Source organism: Ochotona curzoniae, unplaced genomic scaffold (genome assembly GCF_017591425.1).
Source record: "Ochotona curzoniae isolate NIBS_2020 unplaced genomic scaffold, NIBS_Ocur_1.0 contig_4148, whole genome shotgun sequence".
Classification (NCBI taxonomy): Eukaryota; Metazoa; Chordata; class Mammalia; order Lagomorpha; family Ochotonidae; genus Ochotona; species Ochotona curzoniae.
This window is the reverse complement of record NW_024466146.1, coordinates 1,389,403-1,411,792: the sequence shown is the minus strand read 5'-3', so window position 1 is coordinate 1,411,792 and position 22,390 is coordinate 1,389,403. Positions and strand designations below refer to the sequence as shown.

Sequence of the window (22,390 nt, the reverse complement as noted above, 5' to 3'; positions counted from 1 at the left end):
CACATCAAACTAAAAAGCTTCTGTATAGCAAAGGAAACAATTAACAAAGTGAAGAAGCAAGCAATGAAATGGGAGAAAATCTTTGCACACTACACAACTAATAGGGGACCAATATCTAAGATTAACAAAGAGCTCCAGAAACCCAGTGACAGCAAAACAACCCTTTGAAGAAATGGGTGAAGGAAATGAATAGACATTTTTCAAAAGAACAAATTCAAATGGCTAATAGACATATGAAAATAACGCTAAGGCTCCCTAGCCATCAGAGAGATCAAAATTAAAACCACACTGAGGTTCCATCTAACTTCAGTGAGACCAATATACATTCAGAACTCTACTAATACCACATGCTGGTGTGGATGTGGAGAGAAAAGTACCCTCCTTCACTGTTGGTGGGATAATACAACTGTGTACAACCACTGTGGAAGTCAACATGGAGCATGCTAAGAGAACTAAAAATAAACTTGCCACATAACCCAGCTATCCCACTGCTGTGAATACATCCAAAGGAAATGATATCTGCATATCACAAAGGGATCTGTAACCTATATTCACAGCAGCACAATATACAACAGCAAAGACGTGGTATAACCCAGATGCCTGTCAAAAGAGGAGTGGATGAACTGTGGTGTATCTACTCCATGGAATACTACACAGCCATTAAAAAGACTGATTTTTCTACCAGTTGCAAGCAAATGATCCCAACTACAGACCATCATGTTCAGTGCAATAGGTCAATCCCAAAAGACAGATATCATATGTTCCCTCTGATAGAAGACAACCATCACGCAAAATACAAGATCAATAGCCCTTTCAATACTGTTTTTGCTGTAACTCATGGTTTTTGACATTATTGTTTTCATTTTCATTTCTTCAAATAGTTTCGTTTCTATCATTAAACTCTTCAGTGACTCATAGGTCATACAGTAGCACTGTTTTCTCCTGGATGGTTTTTTATCTTCTTTTTCATTTCTTCATCTTGCATTGTTCTTTCAGTAGCATGTTATAAGCATGTTATTTCACTTCATGTTGTAAATTTTTAAACTTTGTTCCTGTTGCTGATTCTGTTGTATAGCTATTCATTTAAGTGAATGTATAGTAAATGTATATTAGAGACTATCATATCCAAATATGAAGATATAATGCAGTAAGCATCTCTACCTCCAAATCAAAGATGGACTCCCAATTAAGCTGTTAAATATATCTTGATAGGAGGATGCTGGACTGTCTGCCATTGTCCATATCCTCAATATCAGGATACATACAGATAACAAAATGATGGATTTACGACTGCTTGTGAAGGACTATACTACTGTTAAAATATGGGGAAAAATTAGTGGCGGGGGAGGGAGTTTGGAAGGGGAAAAGGGAAATGTATCAAAAAAATGAAAAATTAAATTAAAAGCAAATTTAAAAAATTTTAAAAGATTTTGTGGAAGGGCAGAATTATAGAGAGTGTAAGAATGTGTGTGTGAAAAAGAGGCAGGAAATTCTCCATCCCCAAATGGCCACAAACAGCTGGACCTCAGTCAAGTCAAGCCAGCGGAAGTACTCAAGCAATCAAGCCATCCTGTTGTTTTTCCAAATGCATCATCAAGGAGCTGGATCGGAAGTGGAGCACCCTAGAATCCAACTCATATGGAATGCCAACATTGCAGGGGACAGCTTAACCCATTTCTTTTAAAGTTAAACATACACAGATCAAATGATCTGCTACTTCTCTTCCAGAGGCATGAAAACAATATCCATAAACACACTTGTACAAAAATGTTCACAGAAGTTATACTTTTAATAGTCTAAAACAAAAACTATCAATAGGTTAATGAATGAACACAATGTGATAGATTTATACAACGGAATGTAACTCAAGGTAAAACAAACAAACAAACAAAAACTACTGAGAACTACTGACAGAACACAAGCTTTGAAAGCATCTGAGCAAAAGATGCCAGGCATCAAAGCATATATCCAGAGCATTTCATTTATTTATAACAAGTTCTGAAAAAGCTATGATGACAAAATTGAATCAATGGCTACTTTTGGAATAACTGACTCCAAAGGACACAGAACTTTCCTAGGTGATGGAAGTTTTTCGTTTTTTGATGTAGTGGTTTCAAAATGTTTGCACATGCCAAAACCACTATTCTTTGTTAGGACCCAACCATCAACATAGGCTCATGGCTTCTGCCTGGCCCAGCCTGGCAGCTGAGAGGCCTTGGGGAAATAAACCATCAGATGGAAGACACAGTCTTCCTTTTTTTCTCTTTCTTTCTCTCTCTCTCTCTCTCTGCTTTTCAAGTAAAATGAACATATACGTATTTTTAAATGTGATCATCCTTGACATTTCAAACTGGTTTATTTTACGGTCTGTAAGTAACAAATCAATAAAGCTGAGTTAAACACACACACACACACACACAAAAACTAGAGGCCAATTCTGCATGTTAAGCCTCCAACTGCAATGCCAACCTCTCATAAGGACATTGCTTCAAATCATAGCTATTCCACTTGCAATCCATCTCCCTGCTAATGTACCTCGAATGCAGCAGATGATGGCCCATATTCTTGGGTCCCTGCACCCATGTGGGAAACCCCAAAGCAGCTCCTGGCCTTGGCCCATTCTCAGTCCCTGCACTCATTAGGGGAGTGATCAGAGGATGGAAAATCTGTTTCTCTGGGCCCAGTGTGATAGCCTAGTGGCTAAAATTCTCACCTTGCATCCACCAGGATCATAACTCAGCACTGGTTCATCTTCCAGATGCTCCAGTCCCCATCCGGCTCCCTGCTGGGAAAGCAGTCAAGGATGGCCCAAAGCCTTGGAACGCAGTATCTGCTTAGGAGACCTGGAAGAAGTTCTTGGCTCCTGGCTTTGGATAGGCTCAGTTCTAGTCATTGCGTCCACTTGGGAAGTGAACCAACAGATAGAAGATCTTTCTGTCTCTCCTCTCTATAAAATCTGACTATCCAATTAAAAAAAAAATGTTTTTTTGAAAAAAATCTGTCTCATAAAAAGATCTTAAAAACATAATACTCTAAGAAACATTAAAAATGCAAATTTTAGGAGTGAGATGGGGCACCAGTTTAAATCACTGCTTGTAACATTGGCATCCCATTCAAAGTGCCAGTTCAACTCTCAGCTGCTATGCTTTCAATTCGGTTCCCTGCTAACGTGCCTGGGAAAACAGCAGCAGATGGACCATGGGACTGGGACCCTAACATCTGCATAGGAGACATGAATGGAATTTCAGCCTCCTGGCTGCAGTCTAGCCCATCCCCAGCCTTTGTGGCCATTTGTGGAGTGAACCAGCAGAGGAACAATCTCTTTTCTGCTTCTCATTGTTTCTGTTAAACTGCCTTTAAAATAAATAAATTGTGTGTTTACAAATATATATGCAAGCTACATCTTAAAAAGCACTCTAAGCTTTTTATTTGTCTTCAACAGGTGACTCCGGAGTTTACATCACTTGAGTCATCGACTACTCTAACCACTGATATTGCATGAAGAGAAGCAAAGCAACAACTTTCTTTTATTTCTTTAAGATTAATTCATTTTTACTGGAAAGTTAGATATACAGAGAAGAGGAGAAACAAAGAGGAATATTTTCCATCCATGGATTCACTCCCCAAGTGACCACAATGGCCAGAGCTGAGCCAATCCGAAGCCAGGAGCCAGTGGCTTCTTCTGGCTCTCCCACAGAGGCCCAAGGCTTTGGGTTGCCCTCGACTGCTTATTCAAGCCAATAGCAGGGAGCTGGATGGGAAAGTGAGATCACCAGGACACGAACCAAAGCCCATATGGGATCCTGGCACATTTAAGGCAAGGTCTTTAGCCACTAGGCTACTGTACCAGGCCCCCAAGCAACATATTTCAGTAAAAGCATTACACTACAAATCAGAATCTAAAAGAATGTTCCCAGAATATGCAGGAACTGCTGACCTTTTGTGTATTTGTTTTTCTATTAATATTCTGTTCCAAACTCAGCTTGAAAATTACCACTATTTGCATCATCACTGAAAAATCAGAAAACAGAAATAAATCAGATAAAAACAACCGCCTCTTGTAAGAAATTTGTCAAGTCTCATAACTTTTTACATTCCCAATCAAAATGTCATTCCTTTATTCACTCATTTTTTTCATTCAAAATAGAACTGCACAAATAGAATCAGCTGGAGTTACCCTGTCGTTGTTCCTTTCTAACAGAAATTAGACATAAAACAGTCACTGAACACTTTAAAAAACTCACGGATTTTTCTTCTAATTTTATTTATAAAAATCTATACATCTAAGAATCAAGATGCCAGAATAGGGTAAGGACACATTTAAATGCAGAGAAACATTAGCCAGTGTGAAGCAGAGAGGGTACATTCCAGAAAACAGGAGAGGACAGAACAGCAGAGGGAGACTGACAGACACAGGCAGACACAATGGTGTGGTGTTGCAGTGAACACGCCAGCAGCATTCAGCAAACAGCAATCTGAACTCCACCAGCAGCCACAACTCCACCAGCAACAAGGTGGTAAGAGGCTTTCAGCCGGAGCTCAGGTGGTGAACCCAGACAAAGAAGTGCCCATCCTGCTGGTCTGTTTGATTTGACCAGGAGCAGAGACAGAACGGTAGATCCCAGATGAGCAATGAGGGACCAGGGTGGATTTCACACCCTAGTTAGCCCCCTACAGTCACATCGGGAGCCATTTCGTTTAAGGAGGCTAGGGCTATGGGACAGGACTGCGCATGCACTGAGCTGGGAGTGAACTCATTTCTGGCTCAGTGAACTGCAACGTGGCATCCTACAGGCTCCCCCCGAGCAGGTCTGGATAGCCCTTAGACATGCCGACCAGCAGATCAAGAACTCCAGTAGTGGCTCATCTGGTGCCATTTCGTGAGGCGTGGCAAAGAATTTAAGACTCCAGGGACAACAGTGAGCTGTGCATGCACTGAGCTCGGCGAGGACTCACTTGAGGGAGTGAATCATCGGATGGAAGATCTTCCTCTCTGTCTCTCCCTCTCTCTGTGTAGTTGACTTTGTGATAAAAATAAAATAAACCTTACAAATAAATAAATAAATATTTTTTAAAAACCAACTCTGTAGCATCTGGATTAAACTCTAAAGGTCAGGGTTCCCAAGTGTTAGCCAAGCCCAAAGTACCCCTAGGAAACAGAGCAAGTATAAGCACAGAGCTGATCCTTAAACATGGAGTTGTTTCCTTTACTGAGAAAACACTAACAATCTGTTAAGCATTTGCCACCTCAAAATTATTCAGAGAAAGGAGCTAAATTTTTAGTTAAATTTTCCCTACCTTAAAGCTCATAAAGGGAAGTTCTAAACATAACCTGTCTAAAGTTTTCTGGCTAGCAATGATAGTGCTAAGAGAGAAAAAGGGGGATTAGTCACAATCAATAAACTCAAGGACATAAAACTATAATATTAAAAAAAAAGTCACATTCCATAAAGCCTGGGGAGGTGGGGAGAAACCACAACATTTACACTTTGCTCCAAAAGCCATAAAAACACAGATCTTCACACACAGAAACAGTAAATATCCTGTTTAGCTTTATCCTAGTTTCCTATAGTGAAACTATGTGTACTCTGTATCCATTAACACAGCACACAAATGTATCGAGCAATACAGTAGTGTTTGGGCCACACAATCTGGACTAATCCTTGTTATCACTTTCTTGAATGAATCACCCTATATTTGCGCTTCAGTTTTTTTTTTTTCTCCATAAAAATGAGTATTTGGATGGGGGGGCGGGGAGTTGGCACCATGGCACAGTAGGCTAAACCTCCCCTGTGGCACCAATGCCCCATATAGGTGTCAGTTTGTCTCCCGGCTGTTCCACTTCAGATCTAGCTCCCTGCCTGTGTACTGGGAAAGCAGCAGAGGATGATTCAAAGCCTTGAGACCCTGCATCTGCATGGGAGACCCAGGGGAAGCTCCTGGCTTCACATTGGCTCAGCCCCAGCCATTGTGGCCATTTGGGGAGTGAATCATCAGAAGGAAAATAGATCAGTCGGTCTCTCTCTCTCTCTCTCTCTCTCTCTCTCTCTCTCTCTCTCGTTTGTCTCTCTGGTTTCCTTCTTTCTGTAACTCTGCCTTTCAAATAAAAACACAATAAATCTTTAACAAATGAGTATTATGATAGAATGAATCTTACAGGACTACTGTGAAAATTTTTCAAAGATCAATATTATTTCCACAACTTGCTATGTGCCAAAACTCAGAAAACTCCCACACCTTAAAATGCCTTACAATTTCCCTTGTCCCGTTTGATTTTAATTTTGCTTTTCTCCTAATTTTAAAAAATTTACTATCTGTATCACTTTGGGAAACACTTCAGTCTCTAAAATGTTCTTCATCTATAAAATGAAGATAAATACTTCCTGCCTTGTAAGATTAAGAGATAAATGTCACTGGCAATCAGCAGTATCAGGCATCTAACAAGCATTTCACATTTGCTGATTACTACAATTGATATTAACACAGAGAAACTGAGATCAAGTCCTTTTCATTAAGGCATATTTAACACAAAAAGAAAAAAACCTTCCAGGTTCCTATGGAACTCCTGGAAAGATACACAGAACAAAGACTATTTATTCCCAAATTCGCTCCCAGATGCTCAAAAAATATATTCAAAGGGACAAATACTTAGCACAATGGTTAACACAATGGTTAAGATATTAATGTCACACAACAGGGTCCTGGGTTGTTTCTGTTTAAGATTACTGGAAAAAGAGGGCCTGGTGGCGTGGCCTAGTGGCTAAAGTCCTCACCTCGAACACCCCAGGATCCCATATGGTCGCCGGTTCTAATCCCGGTGGCCCCGCTTCCCATCCAGCTCCCTGCCTGTGGCCTGGGAAAGCAGTCAAGGACGGCCCAAAGCTTTGGGAACCTGCACCCGCGTGGGAGACCCTGAGGAGGTTCTTGGCTTCGGATTGGCACAGCATCAGCTGTTGCACTCACTTGGGGAGTGAATCATTGTACAGAAGATCTTTCTCTCTGTCTCTCGTCCTCTCTGTATATCTCACTTTGAATAAAAATAAATAAATCTTTTTTAAAAAAATCACTGAAAAGACAGACTTGAGAGAGAAGGAGACAGAGAGAAAGATCTTCCATCCATTAGTTCACTCCCTAAATGACTGCAATGGCTGATCCGAAGCCAAGGGCCAGAAGCTTATTCCGGGGCTCCCACCTGGGGGCATGGTCCAAAGGCTTTGGGCCATCCTCAACTGTTTTCTCAGGACATAAAGCAGAGAGCCTTATCAGAAACAGAGCAAGCCGGCTATGGCACAGTAGCCTAGTGGCTAAAGTTCTGGCCTTGCATGTTCCAGGATCTCATATGGGCACTGATTTATTTCCTGGGTGTTCCATTTCTCTTCCAAATCCCTGCTTATGTTCTGGGAAAGCAGTTAAGGACAGCCCAAAGCCTTGGGACCTTGCACCCACGTGGGAGACCTGGGGAAAGCTCCTGGCTCTTTGGATTGGCTCAGCTTTGGTCATTGTAGCCACCTGAGGAGTTAACCAGTGGATGAAAGATCTTTCTCTCTGTCTCTCCTCTCTGTAAATCTGATTTTCCAATAAAAGCAAATAAATCCTAAAAAAAAAAAAAAGTGAAGCAAGTGGGACACAATTTGGTACCAACATGCAAGTGGAGGACAGTCAACTGAGCCACTGTGCCCTTACTTGGGTCATTTGATTTCTGGCTTTGGTTCCATATCCTGGATTATTTGATTCCTGGCTTTGGTTCCTGACTCCTTACCTACTACCCTGCTAATGCAGATCTTGGGAGGCAATGGTAATGGTTTCAATGACTGGGCTCTGTCTTTCTAGATGCCCACAACAGCCACTACTGGGTGAGGCTTAAGCAAGGAGCCAAGAAGGTACTCCAGCTCCCCAAGAGACAAAGTCTCAACTACTTGGGCCGTCAACTGCTGACTCCCTGGGTGCCGATCAACAGGAAGCAAAAATCAGAAACAGAGTGGAGACCTGAACCAGGACAGTGCAATAGAGCTTGGACATCCCAAGCAACTGGGTTCCTGCCCTTCTCTTGAGAAGCCTGGATTGAGTTCTCAGCTCCTGTTTTAGTCCAGGTCCTCCCCATCCACTGTGGCACTGGGGAGTGAACCAGTAGATGGAACCATCTTTCTGTTTCTCAAATTTTTTTTAAAGTATATTTAACATATGTACAGAAAACACTGCATTTATGCCGTTCGTTGCAATACATACAAATACATATAAATATATTAAAGATAAATATATTAAAGATAAATATATATTTAATAATATATATTTATATAAAGATAAATATATTTCTCTATTTATTTGAGAGGTAGGGAAACAGAGAGTAAGATCTATAATTGGTGGATTCACTACCCAGATAGGTGTTACAGCCACAGTTCAGCAAGGCCGAAGCTGGGAGCCAAGACTCAGGGGTAGATTCCTATGTGGATGGCAGGAACCCAACCAACTGACCCATTACTGCTGCCTCACAGGTATAACTAGCAGGAACTTGTAATCAGGAGCAGGGGTGAGAAATGGGACCCAGGAACCCTGACGTGAAAGGTGGGTATTTAAATCAGGGAGGTGGCTCCTTTACCAGTGGCTTACCTTCTGAGTTAACCCCTCCTCCAAAACATTAAATTTAAACCTATTGCTTAATACATGCCAAACTTCTGTTACATGTAAATTTCCTGAAATAACCGAATACAAATACAATAAAGCTAAGAATTTTCACATTACAAAGACTGCAATTCCCTTCATTTTCTTTTGATCTTGTCCTTATCCTCCTAAATGTACTAGTTGCCCATGTCGGCATAGCAAGTTATTCTACAATTTGATAGGTTAAAACAACAAACATTAGTTATTTCACTGTTCCTTGAGTCAGATATTCAAGAGTGACTCAGAGGTCCTGTGCCATGGCACAGCCTTGTGGTGCCAGCATCACACATGTCCTAGCGCTACTTCCAATCCTTCTAACACACCTGGGAAAGCAGCAAAAGCCAGATCAACTCCTTAGGCCCCTGCACCCACATGGGAAACCCAAAAAATGCTCCTGACTCCTGGCTTCAGACTGACGAATGGCTAAGATAGGTGGTGCTGTCTCAGCCTTTGTCATGAGTATGTAATGATTACGTCACCTGAAGCTGCACTCCTGTGTCCAAGCCTGACTGGACTGGAGGAACCCACTCATGGTAGTGGGTGACAGGTTTTATTCCTCCACAAGATGGGTTTCTCCAGAGAGATAGCCAAATCAAAGCACATGGCTCTCCTCACACGGAGTGATGTTTTAAGAACAACCAAAAAACCATACCTGAGATGGAAATAACACTATCTTTAATAACCCCATTTCACAAATGATATAATACAACTTTCGCCAAATACTACTGATAACAAGTACCATTGTGTTCAGGAACTACCCAAAGCTATAAATTTCAAGAGGTATGGATTATGGAGCCTGGTTTTCCCAAGTAATTCATCAATGTTCAGCCTTTATTCTATTTCTATCATACATATATTTAAAACCACAAATTCTCCTCAGGGATGTCATACCGTCCCTCCCAAAAACTTGTTATTTATTTATTCACTCATGGTTTCTTTAGAAAAGCAGACAAAGAGAAAACAATAAGAAAGATCTTCCATCTGCTGGTTCAATCTCAAAATATCCACAACAGCACAGGCAGGAAAAAGGCTGAACCCAGAAGCCGGGAACTCAACCTACTGTGTGTGACAATGACCCAAGCACAGTGGGCTTGCAAAGTCAGAGAAGGAGAGACAGAGGAAGATCTTCCATCCGATGACTCACTCCCCAAGTGACCACAATGGCCAGTGCTGTGCCGATCCGCCGGTCCAAAGCCAGGAACTTCCTCCAGGTCTCCCCGTGGGTGCAGGGTCCCAAGGGTTTGGGTCATTGTCTACTGCTTTCCCAGGCCACAAGAAAGGAGCTGGATGGGAAGTGGAGTAGCCAGGACACGAACCAGTGCCTATATGCAATCCTGGTGCATGCATGACAACAATTTAGCCACTAGACTATTGCACCAGGTCCCCAATAGGTATCTTAACTGCTAGCACCTAAAACTACTTTTAATATCGGTATAATATATTCTAACAATGCTAAATATGCAACTTAAGAAATACCATCAATAATCTAGAAAACATCAGCAAGGAAACAAAATATCTAGCATTATAAATCATATTTTTAACTTGTATTTTCATTTTACTTGAAAGGTAGAGAAAGAGAGAGAGAGACCTTTCAGCCATTGGTTCACACTCCAAATCTCCACAATAGCCAGGGACAGATCAGGCCAAAGACAAGAGGTTGGAACTCAACTGAGGTCTCCAATATGAGTGGCAGACTAGAGTGTATAAGACATCACCTGGTACAGTGTGCACATGAGCAAGTTCGAATAGAAGGGTGGGCTGGAACCCAAGCATTATGATATGGGATGCAGGTATCCCAAGTGGCATTTCAACTGCTATGCCAAATGCTCACCCTTCATCTATGATTTAAAGTGGTTAAACACAGATAATATACACCCCTAAATCTAAAGCTGCTATGGTAGGAAAACTACATCTGTACTCATTAAAACGAAGAATGAAGCCAGTATGCCTCTTATTTACACTACTATAGAATGTCAAATTGGAGTTCTCAGACAATGCAACAAAAGAAAACCAAAGGTTGAAAAATTAGAAGGGAAGGGAAGGGAAGCTTCCACTGTTGGCAGACAACTTTCCAATGCAGGGGACAGGCTGAGGGATCAGCTACGTCACACACAGCCTTCAAAGCTCTCTTAAGAGTCAAAAGAAAATGACAGAGAAAACAAGAATCTCCACAAGTATAGAATACATGAATGATCCTGACAGCTTTTCTCAAGGCCCAGCCTGAATCAGATGGTGGAACACTCCTTCTCTAAGTGCAGAGGAAGGATCAGGGACCACTTGGCCCACAGCATTCAGAGCACTGGTGCCTCATGTACCGCTCCTTGCCCTTCCTCAAGTCTTCACTGTGGCATTCCTATGGTTTCACCATTCAATGCTAAAATAAGCAGGGAGTATGGGGGATATTGGGGACGCAGACATGAATCATGTTTTCTGCATCCACAGGTCTCAGAATCAAAAGAATCACAGTTTGACCTGATACATGTTTCAAGACCACGATCCAGAGTTCTTGAGGTTTACTGGGAAAACACACTCTGCACTTAAAAGAGGCAACAACGATTGTGACCAAGAAAGCAGACTGTGCAGGCTGAGAGTCTAGGTCCTTATTCCTCACTCCTTTGCTAAAATTTGCCAGCTAATTTTGAGTCAGGAAAAGAAAACTGTAGGAAAAGCAGAATAGTAATATGCCAGATGTAACAGCCAATCAAGTTTTGTTTCTGAAACTGGGATCCATGAATTCCTAAGATTTATTGAGAAATACTTACAAGGAAATTTTCTTTATTATTTCATTAAATACAGTTGCAAACCCAGCTTCTCTTCTGCACCTTCTGGTACTCCCATAACTCTTATATTTGGCCTTTTAATAGTGTCTTTCAATTCTTGAATACTTTGGCCTGATCCAGTTCTGCTTCCAGCTTTTTGTTTCCCCCTGATGACAGGAAATACCTTCTAATTCTGAGATTCTTTCTTCTGCCTCCTTCATTCTATTTTGGAGACTCTCCACTGTACTTTTAATTTGCTCCACTGTATTCATTTCTGACATCAGCTTTCATTTGATTCATTTTCAGTGTGACATACTCCTTAAATTCCGTGAATGCCTGCTTTGCGTGCTTCTCGCTGTTGACAAGAAGTTTTATAACAAATGTTTTGAATTCTGTATCCCCCATTTTCTTGATGTATTCCTCAGTGAATTCTGAGGTTGACACATTAGTCATTCAGTTATTTAACTTCATGGTGTTGTTAATTTCGTTTTATGGTTTTCATTTAGGGGGATGTACAGTAACTGTGTAAAGGAGGCTATCATACCTAGCAGGACATTATTTAAATTCATGGTGTTGCAAACTTATATTTTTCTTCCTGTTGTTGATTTTGTATTGTGGCTTTTGATTTAAGGGGATGTATAGTAACTGTGAAATGGAGACTAGCATATCCAAATGTGAGGATACAATGCAGTATGCATCTCTACTTCCAGACAAAGATAAACTCCCAATGAAACTGTTTACTCTATCTTGACAAAAGGATGCTGGACTCTCTAACATTGACCATGCCCACAATGATGGACATTTGATTGTGTATGAAGAACTATACTATAGTAATGATACAGGGGAACTCAGTGAGGGGGAGAGGGAATTGGGGAGGGGATAAGGGAAATCCCAGGGCCTATGGAACTGTATCATAAAGTGATAATAATAAAAATAAGCAAAACAAAAAAAAAAGAAAGAAAGAATAAGAAATATTTTCAGGAATCACATTCCATAAAAAACTGTGTGTCCTTATCGATCCTTTATTAGTCCAAGCAAATAGGGATGACTTTTCTGGACCTGTCACAGTTCCATCTCAGTGGTCACATGTGTGCTAAGAATAAGTGACTATCATTGGCTATTCAATTTATAAAGGAGCGCTTTTCAGATTGCAGAGCTCTAAAGTTACAGTGGAATTCATAAGAATCTGATAATTCCCAGATGCTCAGGAGAGTACCATGCAAAACATGATATACAAACCAGCTAAGGTCTTCTACCCATTTGGTAAAAAAATTAAGAGGAAACATCTTTAAATATTCACAGCTTTCTGGCATCCTTTTTTAAGTTTTCTGAATTTAATTTCAAAAATTGGTAAGAGTAGGTAAATGGTACAGCACTGAAGACACCACTTAGGGGGCTGCAATTGTGGCACAGCAATTTAAGCTGTCATCTGTGATGCCGGCATCCCCTAAATAGTTCAAGTCTGAGCTGTTTTATTTCTAATCCCTCTCCCTGGAAATGTAGTGGCAGAAAGGGCTCTGCCACACACATGAAAGACCCAGATAGAGTCCCATGTTCTGGCTTCAGTCAAGCTCAGGCCTGGCCACTGCAGCCACCTGAGGACTAAACCAGCAGATGGAAGCTCTCTTTCTGTCTCTATTTCCCTGTAACTCTGCCTTTCAATTAGACAAAAATTTTTAAGATTACTTTCTATTGAAAAGGCAGATTTACAGAAAGAGGGAGAGACAGAAAGATTTTCTGTCTACTGGTTCACTCCTCAAATGCCTGTTATGGCTTGAGCTAAGCCAACCCAAAGTCAGGAGCCTCTTCCAAGTCTCCTATGTGGGTGTAGGCTCCCAAAGCTTTGGGCCATCCTCTACTGCTTTCCCAGGCCACAAGCAGGGACCCAGATGGAAAGTGGAGCAGCTGGGACACAAATTAGTGTCCATATGTGATCCTGGTGCTTGTAAGGCAAGGATTTAGCCACTGAGCAATCGCACCGAGCCCTAAATAGATAAATCTTAGAAAAAAAAGTCACCATTTAGAATGCTCACATTCCACATCAGAATGCCCTGGCTCTACTTCCAATTCCAGCTTCCTTCTAATGTACACCTTGAGATGCAGTGGCAATGATTCAAGTTGTTGTGGCCCATGTGGAAGCTCTGGATTGAGTTCTAGGCTCCTAGCTTTCATCTGGTTGTAGTAGATATTTGGGGAATGAACCAATAGATAAAAGATTTATGCTCTTGTTTCTCTGTTTCACTTTTCCCTCATCCCCACCCCATCTTTGAAATAAATTAAATTTATTTTCAATTAATCAACTGAGGACTTGTATTTTTAACATTGTTCCTCCCATAGGATTCAAAATTGATTTTTTTGGAGCTACTAGCAACCTCTAAACTGTCAAATTCCAAAAATGCTCCAAAATGCTTTTCTTGACTGCTATGCTGAGTGTGGCCCAGCTAACTACCGCCTTCCTCATGATATCCCTCAACTTTCTGAAGCAACCACTCATTCTTAGTAGTCTTCTCATCCTCCTTATAAACTGTTCTTCTACTCTCTTCTTAAATGACAATGTTCCAGGACTTCTGACTTCTATCCACTTCTCTTCTTACACTGCTAGTATATGCCAACATGACTGCCAATATAATTCCTCAAATCATTATTTCTAGCACAGATCTCACTTCTCAAGATTCATTTGCTAATGTTCTCTAGGAACTAAAATTGAGCATGCTTATCTGAACAAACTTTACTAAGCTAACCGTGTGAATGATGGGCCCATGTAACAATTTTAAAAAATGGAAATTATTTAAAGTTCTTCCACATCTAGACAGTATACTACATGACTATACATTAAATACTACCATTCCACCATCTGTCAGGGAAATTTCAAAATGTTTCTGTATCTTAACTTTTAGAATACTATATAAGCTCTTCAAATCAAACCACAAAGGTAATATTCATTGCCTGAGTGTTACCCTCAGTTCTAGCTGTAACAAATAATTTTTTGGTTTTACATGTAACAAGCATGGAACTATAACTACTACTATTTACTGCTAATGATTTTTTCTGTAAATCCAAAAATTATCTCACTACAATAATATCAGTATTAAGTCATAAAAAGCCAAGAGTCCTTTCTTGCAAATGAAAGAAATGAGGGTTAAATTGTATGGCTTGATGAGTTTAATCCATCTTATTAAAAGCTTCCCTAGAATCATAACATTGCATTGTTATACTGATAATTTTCTTAATAATCATCCATTCAATTTTCCCACATTAATATTCAGAAAGAAGTATTTGCCTTTCTATCTGAATAAAATACCTCTAAATCCTATTTTCTTCATGAAGAAAAACTTATTCTGAAAAGGAAAGTTACTCTGACCTCACTGCAGAACTATCCATTTCAGTCATATTCCAGATTTAGCAGGACAAAGGGCAACAGCAGGAAATGGAGCATCACCAAGGTCCAAAACAAACTTGGTTTAGAATAAAGGAAAAAACCTCAAATCATTATTCAAGATAATCAAGCACTGTACTTGAAACCAAAAACAAGACAGCTAAAAAATCAAGAAATTATAAGAGCTTCATTTCTAAAAAGGGGAATATTTCTTCAATTATTATATAGATAAAGGAAAATGGAAATCATGATACATAGACTAATACATGTTAAGTTACAAATAGAGGTTTGTAAATAAACATGTAAGATACAAAAAGAGGTTACACTTTTCTTCCACTGATTAACCTACATTTAAAAACAATCATTTTTCTCAACAACTTTCAGAGTTGTAAATTCACTATTTTTCCAGTTGACAGATGAAAAAGCTGAGGTGAAAGAAAACGAAGTAAACTGTTTTTGGTCCTTTAGATCAGCTGGAGAACTGAATCTAAATCCTGCCCCAGACTCTGGAGCTTCACGGAATTTTTCACTATAAATATAATATTAAGAAAGATGCTGGGGACCAGTGGTCTGACGCAGCAGGTTAAGCAATCCCTTGCAAAGCTGGCATCGATTACCAGAGAGTTGGTTCCAGTCCTAGCTGTTCCACTCTTTCTCCAACTTCCTGCAGATACAACTAAGAAAGATCTCTTTCTGTCTCCCCCTCTCTGTCACTCTTTCAAAAAAGTTGTATGGTAATACAGGAAATCAAAGCTGTCACATAACAAACTAAAAGCTTTAGACATTAAAAAAAAGAAGTCATTCTTGCCTCCTATACTTAAGAAAAACATCAGACATTGGCTAGTTAAGTACTAAACTAAACCCCCGCCATATAAGACTATACCTGTTACTAAGAGCTGTAAGAAATGCCTTGCTAACTAAATCCTTGGTGGGAATGATCATCAGGAGGCAACAAGGCTCAGACTACAACATTTGAACTGGGAGTCCTACACACTGCTGAAAGCATCACTAAAGATCACAAATGTTGGGAAATCACATGTTACCTCAGCTGTATCAAATTAATAATCTAATTCTCAGATTAGACTATTAGATGTTTAACTATTAATCTAATGGGTTAATAATTTATTAGGAAGATACATGTTTCTAACAGTGTAATTAAATCTTATTCCTATAAAAAAGTGAAAGATTGAGCCAGCGCCAGCTGGACCCACTTCCTGATCCTACTTACGCTCTGGGAAAGCAGTGGAAGACTGATCTATGCCTTGGGTCCCTGCACCCACATGGGAAACTCATTTACTCCTGACTCCTGGCTTCAGATCAGCCCAGCTCCACCTCTTCGCAGCCAGTTGGGGAGTAAAGCAGTGGATGGAAGATCTTGCCCCCTCCCTCTAATTATACCCATCAAAGAAAAAAATAAATATTTTTTAAAATGGTGAAAAGTTAGGAAAGTTTAATAACAAAACTGCACACTACGAAGAAATGTAAGGTATGAGATAACAAATACATTCACTAGCCTAATTTGGTCATTCCACAACACATACAAGTATCAGAATATCACACTGAACCCCAGAAATACATAATTACAAGTCAAAAAAAAATCAAATAAAACTTCTTGAAAAGAAACTTTTGCCAAATTTCTTGAACCAAAGTTCTTATTAATATTGAATTTAATAATATATACAGAATCTGAGAAACTTAGTTCAATTTTATTTAAAAGTTTAAAATTTATTTAAAAATTTATTTTAAAATTGAGTAACTCAGTTCCATTTTATTTAAAGGAATTCAATTACTAGCGTTTCAGACAAATATACAAAAGACTAACAAGCAAAGATATATTCCATTAGCATTCTTTTCATCAACTAGAACTCTATCTGAATTAGTCCTTCTATTTACCACAGGTGTTAAAACTTTCATGCTGTTTAGTGACAACTTTCAGAACATTACATTAAGCACTGTGTTGGCACCTTAATGATGATCTACTGTGATGGGGACTACAAGGAGCGCTGAGCTTAGCAAGAAAGCAAACACAGAGGACAACTTCCGAAACAGATCTTCATCAATGTCAGAGTTATCCTCAGTCAGGGGTGTAAATAATGTTGAGAACAAAGCAATCAGGGCAGCAAAATGGCAGGCATTCTGCTTAAATTTTAATCTCTAAAGACAATCTTAATACTTGAAAGTAACTCGTCTCCTTGGGAGAATGCTAGGAAATCAAGTCCTTATTCAGAAACACTGACACAGAAGTCCAACATTTATGCTACCAGCCTTCACTTCTGGAACAATCGTCGTCAAATAATTCATGGAGAGACACATCTCTATGAGCTCAACTAATAAAGAAATGTGAGAAGAGCATTACAGTTGTTGCAAAATCCTAATAAAGTCATGCACATGAAGGAACACTGATGGCCCCTACACTTAGGAATTACTGTCACTTTCCCAAAATCAAATAGAACCTGAATCAATGAACTCTAGATCTCCCAGTACAGAGGCACCATGGGAAGAAAGGAACAAATAAAAGCAAGGAAATTCAATAAACAAAATCTAGATCGCAGAAAAACCCAGGGCTTCTTTAATAAATAAATAGCAAAGAATGGCACAGTACAATGAAGGGGAAGCCACAGATTAAAGGACTAACAAACATTTTCAACAAAATACTATATACACTACTTAAATACTGACTCAAACAATGGAAAGATACTAACACCAGCAGGAAAGCTTGCACTGTTGACATACATATCTGATAAATTGTGCTATGATTTTTTTAAAGATTTATTTATTTTAATTGGTAAGTCAGATACACAGAGAGGAGGAGAGACAGAGGAAGATGTTCTGTTCCATGATTCACTCCCCAAGTGACTGCAACAGCCAGAGCTGAGCCAGTCTGAAGCTAGAAGTTAGGAGCCTCTTCCAGGTCTCCCACATGGGCGCAGGGTCCCAAGGCTTTGGGCCGTCCTCGACTGCTTTTCCAGGCCACAAGCAGGGAGCTGGACGGGAAGTGGAGCTGCCGGGATTAGAAGTCGTCCATATGGGATCCCAATGCGTTCAAGGCAAGGACTTCAGCCTCTAGGCCATCGCACTGGGACAAAATTGAGCTATGATTGTTTTTAACGCTTATTTTCTAGATGTATTTTTAAATACTTATGGGTAATATCCTAAGTTGACTGAGATGCGCTTAAGATAATTTGGAGTGGGAGGCTAGGGAAAAGGAAGTTTATAAGATGAAACAGGATTGAATATGAACTGGTAATTGTTTTCTTTTTAAAGATTTATTTATTTTTATTAGAAAGGCAGATATACAGGGAGAAGGAGAGACAGAATGGAAGGTCTTCTGTCTGATGATTCACTCCCCAAGTGACCACAACACCCGGTGCTGTGCCAATCCGAAGCCACGAACCTCCTCCACGTCTCCCACGCGGGTGCAGGGTCCCAAGGCTTTGAAGTGTCCTCAACTGCTTTCCCAGGCCACAAGCAGGGAGCTGGATGGGAAGTGGAACTGTCGGGATTAGAACCTGCACCCATATGGGATCCCAGCACATTCAGGGCAAGTCAGCCCCTAGGCCATGCTGCCGGGCCCAGAACTGGTAATTGTTAAAAATGCATAACAGATACAAAACAGCGGACTATAACTTCTTTCCTACTTTAGGCATGTTTGAAATTTCCATAATAAAAGTTTACTGAGAAGGGTCCAGTGAAGTAGCCTAATAGCTGAAGTCCTCGCCTTGCACTTATTGGGATCCCATAAGGGCACCAGTTCGTATCCCAGCTGCCCCACTTTCCTTTCAGCTCCCTGCTTGTGGCTTGGAAAAGCGCTCGAGGACAGCCCAAAGTCTTAGGACCCTGCACCTGCAAAGGGGATCTGGAAGAAGCTCCTAGCTCCTAGCTTCAGATCAGCTCAGCTCCAGCCATTCTGACCACTTGGGGAATAAGCCAGTGGATGAAGATCTTTCTATCTCTCCTTCTTTCTATAAATCTGATTTTCCATAAAAATGAGCAAATAAATAAATCTTTACAAGTTTACAGAGGAAAGAAAAGTTTAAAGCATCCTATAAAACAATCCACAGAAAAAATTTTTTTACAAATTACTTGTCAAAACAAACAATTTAAATGATGATTAAAAGAGCATTCTCCCCATACACATCCTCACTCAAAAAGAAGAAAACTAGAAACCCAGAGGTTAGCTCTTACTCAAGATAACGAAACAGCGAGACCCAAAACTAGACTACAACACAGAACTCTACTCCTCAAAGAGATCTAAGAAGCTCTTCGAACTAAACCTATCAAAAACATCTTTCTAAGAACTGAAGAGTCCAGAAATCTCCGAAAAGTCCATTAGAAGATTTTTTTTTAAAGTCTAAAATGTTTACCAGGTAAAGGGGGAAAAGGCAGGCAAGCAGGGCTTAAATTTGAACCTTTAAATCTGTAATATTGATGGGCTTAAGAATTCACTCCATGAAGTGTAATCTGGTCATTATCTGATTCAACAGGTTGGCAATAGAAGATTGTGCACCCATGAACCTACGAAGCATAAGATCATGTTGTGAAACAGCTAGTCTTTAAAAATAACTGAAAAAAAGTTAACCTTGCTACCCACACAAATTGTTTGCACCTTAAATAAAAACAGGATTTATCTTCCACTTATAGATAAGCTTCAGAATTTGACCATGAAGGTCCTTCACTGCCGAGGACAGACATTTCAAGAGTAAGCATTAACATCTATATTAAGTCATTAAGGATACAATGTTGTGTACGTCCGTGAACTATACCACCCTTTAAGCGAGTACCGCCTCACTTAAATAAAATATTAACTCTCCCTTGAAATACAATTAATTAATAAGACAATGTAACCCCATTTATCTTTTATTATTCTAAAAATAGAGGTAGTAAATTTAATGTATTTTTTTATTATTGTTAACCTATCGGGCATTTATGTTACATATACATTTGACTTTTGGCAAAGATGTCAGTGACTATTGTGAAAAGTGCCTGATGAATTTGACTGCTGCTCCTTTATTGGAAGAGATGTTTATTTTGAAAAGTAATTCCGGCGTTAAATTACACAAAACTCGAGTTTAAGTTAAAATCCCATATTAAACATTCCAACACTTACATCCGTTTGTAATTATAATAAATATCAAACCAGGATACCACATTAAATTCCAGTGTGAACTCTCAAATTTAGAATTACATATGAATGATATCACTGTTTGAAAAATAACTTGCTTTTCAGAGAGCTTAAGTATCAAAGAGAAAAATGGAAGAGATGACACAGCAACCAGAGCCTGCTGATTGAAAACTTCACCTACAGAGTTTGCGCAGCTGACCCTCATCACTCCTCAGGGCAGTAAAACACCTCCTCATTTGCAAGAGGTGTTTAAGTGGTGTCCTCCTCAGAAACCTAAAGTCAAAGCCACCGTGGAAACAGTCCCAAAGACAAGGAAGGAAAAGGGGGAAAAAAAAGCCACACTGGATGGAACCGTGGACTTGAGTCAGAAGGCAATCCTGAGTGCAGGCTCAGCCCCACCCCTCCCTCGCAGCAATCTCCACATCAGTTTTCTGCTGAAACTGATCCGAAGCAGGAGAATTTAACACCTGCCTGCTGAAGTGTGGTGAGGATCAAATAAGGCAACGGTCCCCAAGTGCTAACCAAGTAGCCATCACACACGGTATCTCCAGCAATTATCTTTTTATACCGTTTTAAAGGTTAACCATGAGAAAAATACCTAGTGCCCTTCCCACAGAAACGGCTAGCCTACACCTTCTATGAAAGAAAAAGAAAGGCATAAACAAAAACAAAAATATTCTAAATTTTCCCTTATGAGCATAATTTTACTTACATAATTCTGAAATCACGGAAGCGTAAACATCAAACAACAGCAACAACAACAACAAAAAAACCACTCTATGGTGTTTAATAGTATGCCAATATTTATGTGCATGCTCGAATCTGAAAAGCCGAACAGAATCCCTTATCCGTATTTTTAAGGCCGTGTTTATTAATATAAACAAATACACTGTTCAGTAAATAACAGCAAGGCTGGTTACAAACTTCATAAAAACTATTTTTTAAACATGCAAATAAAAAGGAAGGCATTTACCTTTGTGCAATAAAGCATCCAAAGTTCAAACAGCCTCTCTCTAGATGCCATTCTGATTTTCACTTGGGCACTTTTATTTTTCCGTTAAAAAAAAATGCTCAATACCACAGCATGTTCATTTTATTTTTGAAGTTTTCCTCCACCACAGCAAAGCTCAAAGCAGTTGGGGGGGAAAAAAGAGGAAAAAGCTGACTGTCTTCTGGCCAGGATGCGAGTCTCCAGTTGTTAACTCGGTGGAGGTGGGATTTAAACAAACCTGTAAAAGAAATACCCAAAGCTCCATCACAAAAGGGACCACACTGAACGATCTAGACATTTGAGAAGTTTATCAGGTTCCTCTGCTAAAAACAATCGGCTGAACTTTTCCACCGATTGCTTCGACTTCACAGAAACTTCTGTGTTTCAAGAAAACCTGAAACACAGCTTGTCACCACAATGTAAAAGCAGAGAACCCTCCAGGGTTAGACTCACAAAGATAAGTATTGATAGATAACCCAACACTGCTTTGAGGCTTTAAAAAGATTGCCCTGCCACTCAAAAATCCTCCACAGAGGTAAAGACTAGGAGTATTATTCGAAGGCAATAGGTCAAATACACAAAACCTCTTAGAATTTTCTAGTCAGCTTCTTAAAAGTTGTGGGGAATGTTTGCTGGTTGCAGGGCAGGGCTCGGCGCGGGGCGGGCCGGAGGGGGGCAGGGAGGAAGAATTCCTGGTTTGTTTGTCTTAACAATCCTCAGGGTGAAAGTCAACCTGCCCACCTGGGCCTCTCTACCGGGAGTAAGAGTGGGGCACGCGCTCCCCGGCGGGGAAAGCATCCCGAGAAAGCCCCCCCACCCAGGGTTTTCGGGAATCATTAAATTTCCTCTTGCCATCCTGGGGAAGGCAGTCCAACTTAAAGGTGTGCCAAGCTGTCAAGAAAAAAGCTTTAGAGCTGGGGGCGACGCGAGCCGAGCGACTCCGGAACCGCAATCCACGCCAGCGCGACGGCACGGGACACGCCCGGGACAGCCTCGCCCCCTCACAGCCGCCCCTCACTCCACAGCCTCCGTAACCCGGCACCCACCTCCCCGTGGGTCGCCGCGCGGCCCCCCTTTCCCCGCCGTCCCGCTTCCCCTCACCGCGCTCCCTGCGGGGTGCCCACCGCCGAGCCCTCGCAGCCGCCTAAACTTGCATCGGTCGCCCCCTTTTTCCCCAAGGCGAAGCCCCGTGTCACCTCACTGCTAGGGAGGCGGGGGCCTGAGGGAGGCGGGGCGGCGACGGCGCCCGGTGGGCGTGGCCAGGGGGCGGGGCGGGCCCCTCGGCTAATCATTCCGGTGGCTGAGGTTTCGCCCGGCCCTCGGGCGCCGGCCCTTCAATGGTCGCGCCGACAGGGGACGGGGCGGGGCGTCACGGAGCCCCGCCCCACATACCCGCGCAGCCGCAGTCCGCCAGACTCCGGGAGACTGGCGAGAGGGTCAGCCTGGTCCCAGCTGTGCGTGTAGGCGGGCCGGCGTGGTGACGT

The 22,390-nt window shown here is 40.9% G+C and overlaps 1 protein-coding gene across 4 annotated transcripts in view; it reads right to left on the bottom strand.

Annotated features, from left to right (window-relative positions):
* Window positions 1-22,117, bottom strand: part of NBEAL1 (neurobeachin like 1) — a 155,093-nt gene extending 132,976 nt beyond the window's left edge. For 3 of the 4 annotated variants that reach the window (XM_040984463.1, XM_040984464.1, XM_040984465.1), the window contains exon 1: window positions 20,889-21,287. In XM_040984463.1, the coding sequence (XP_040840397.1) occupies window positions 20,889-20,939 (51 nt within the window). In that variant the 5' untranslated portion in view covers window positions 20,940-21,287. Of the gene's footprint in view, window positions 1-20,888; window positions 21,288-22,007 lie in introns of those variants that run through there. The other variant, XM_040984461.1, reaches the window with a different exon arrangement.
* Between the last annotated feature and the right edge of the window lie 273 nt (window positions 22,118-22,390).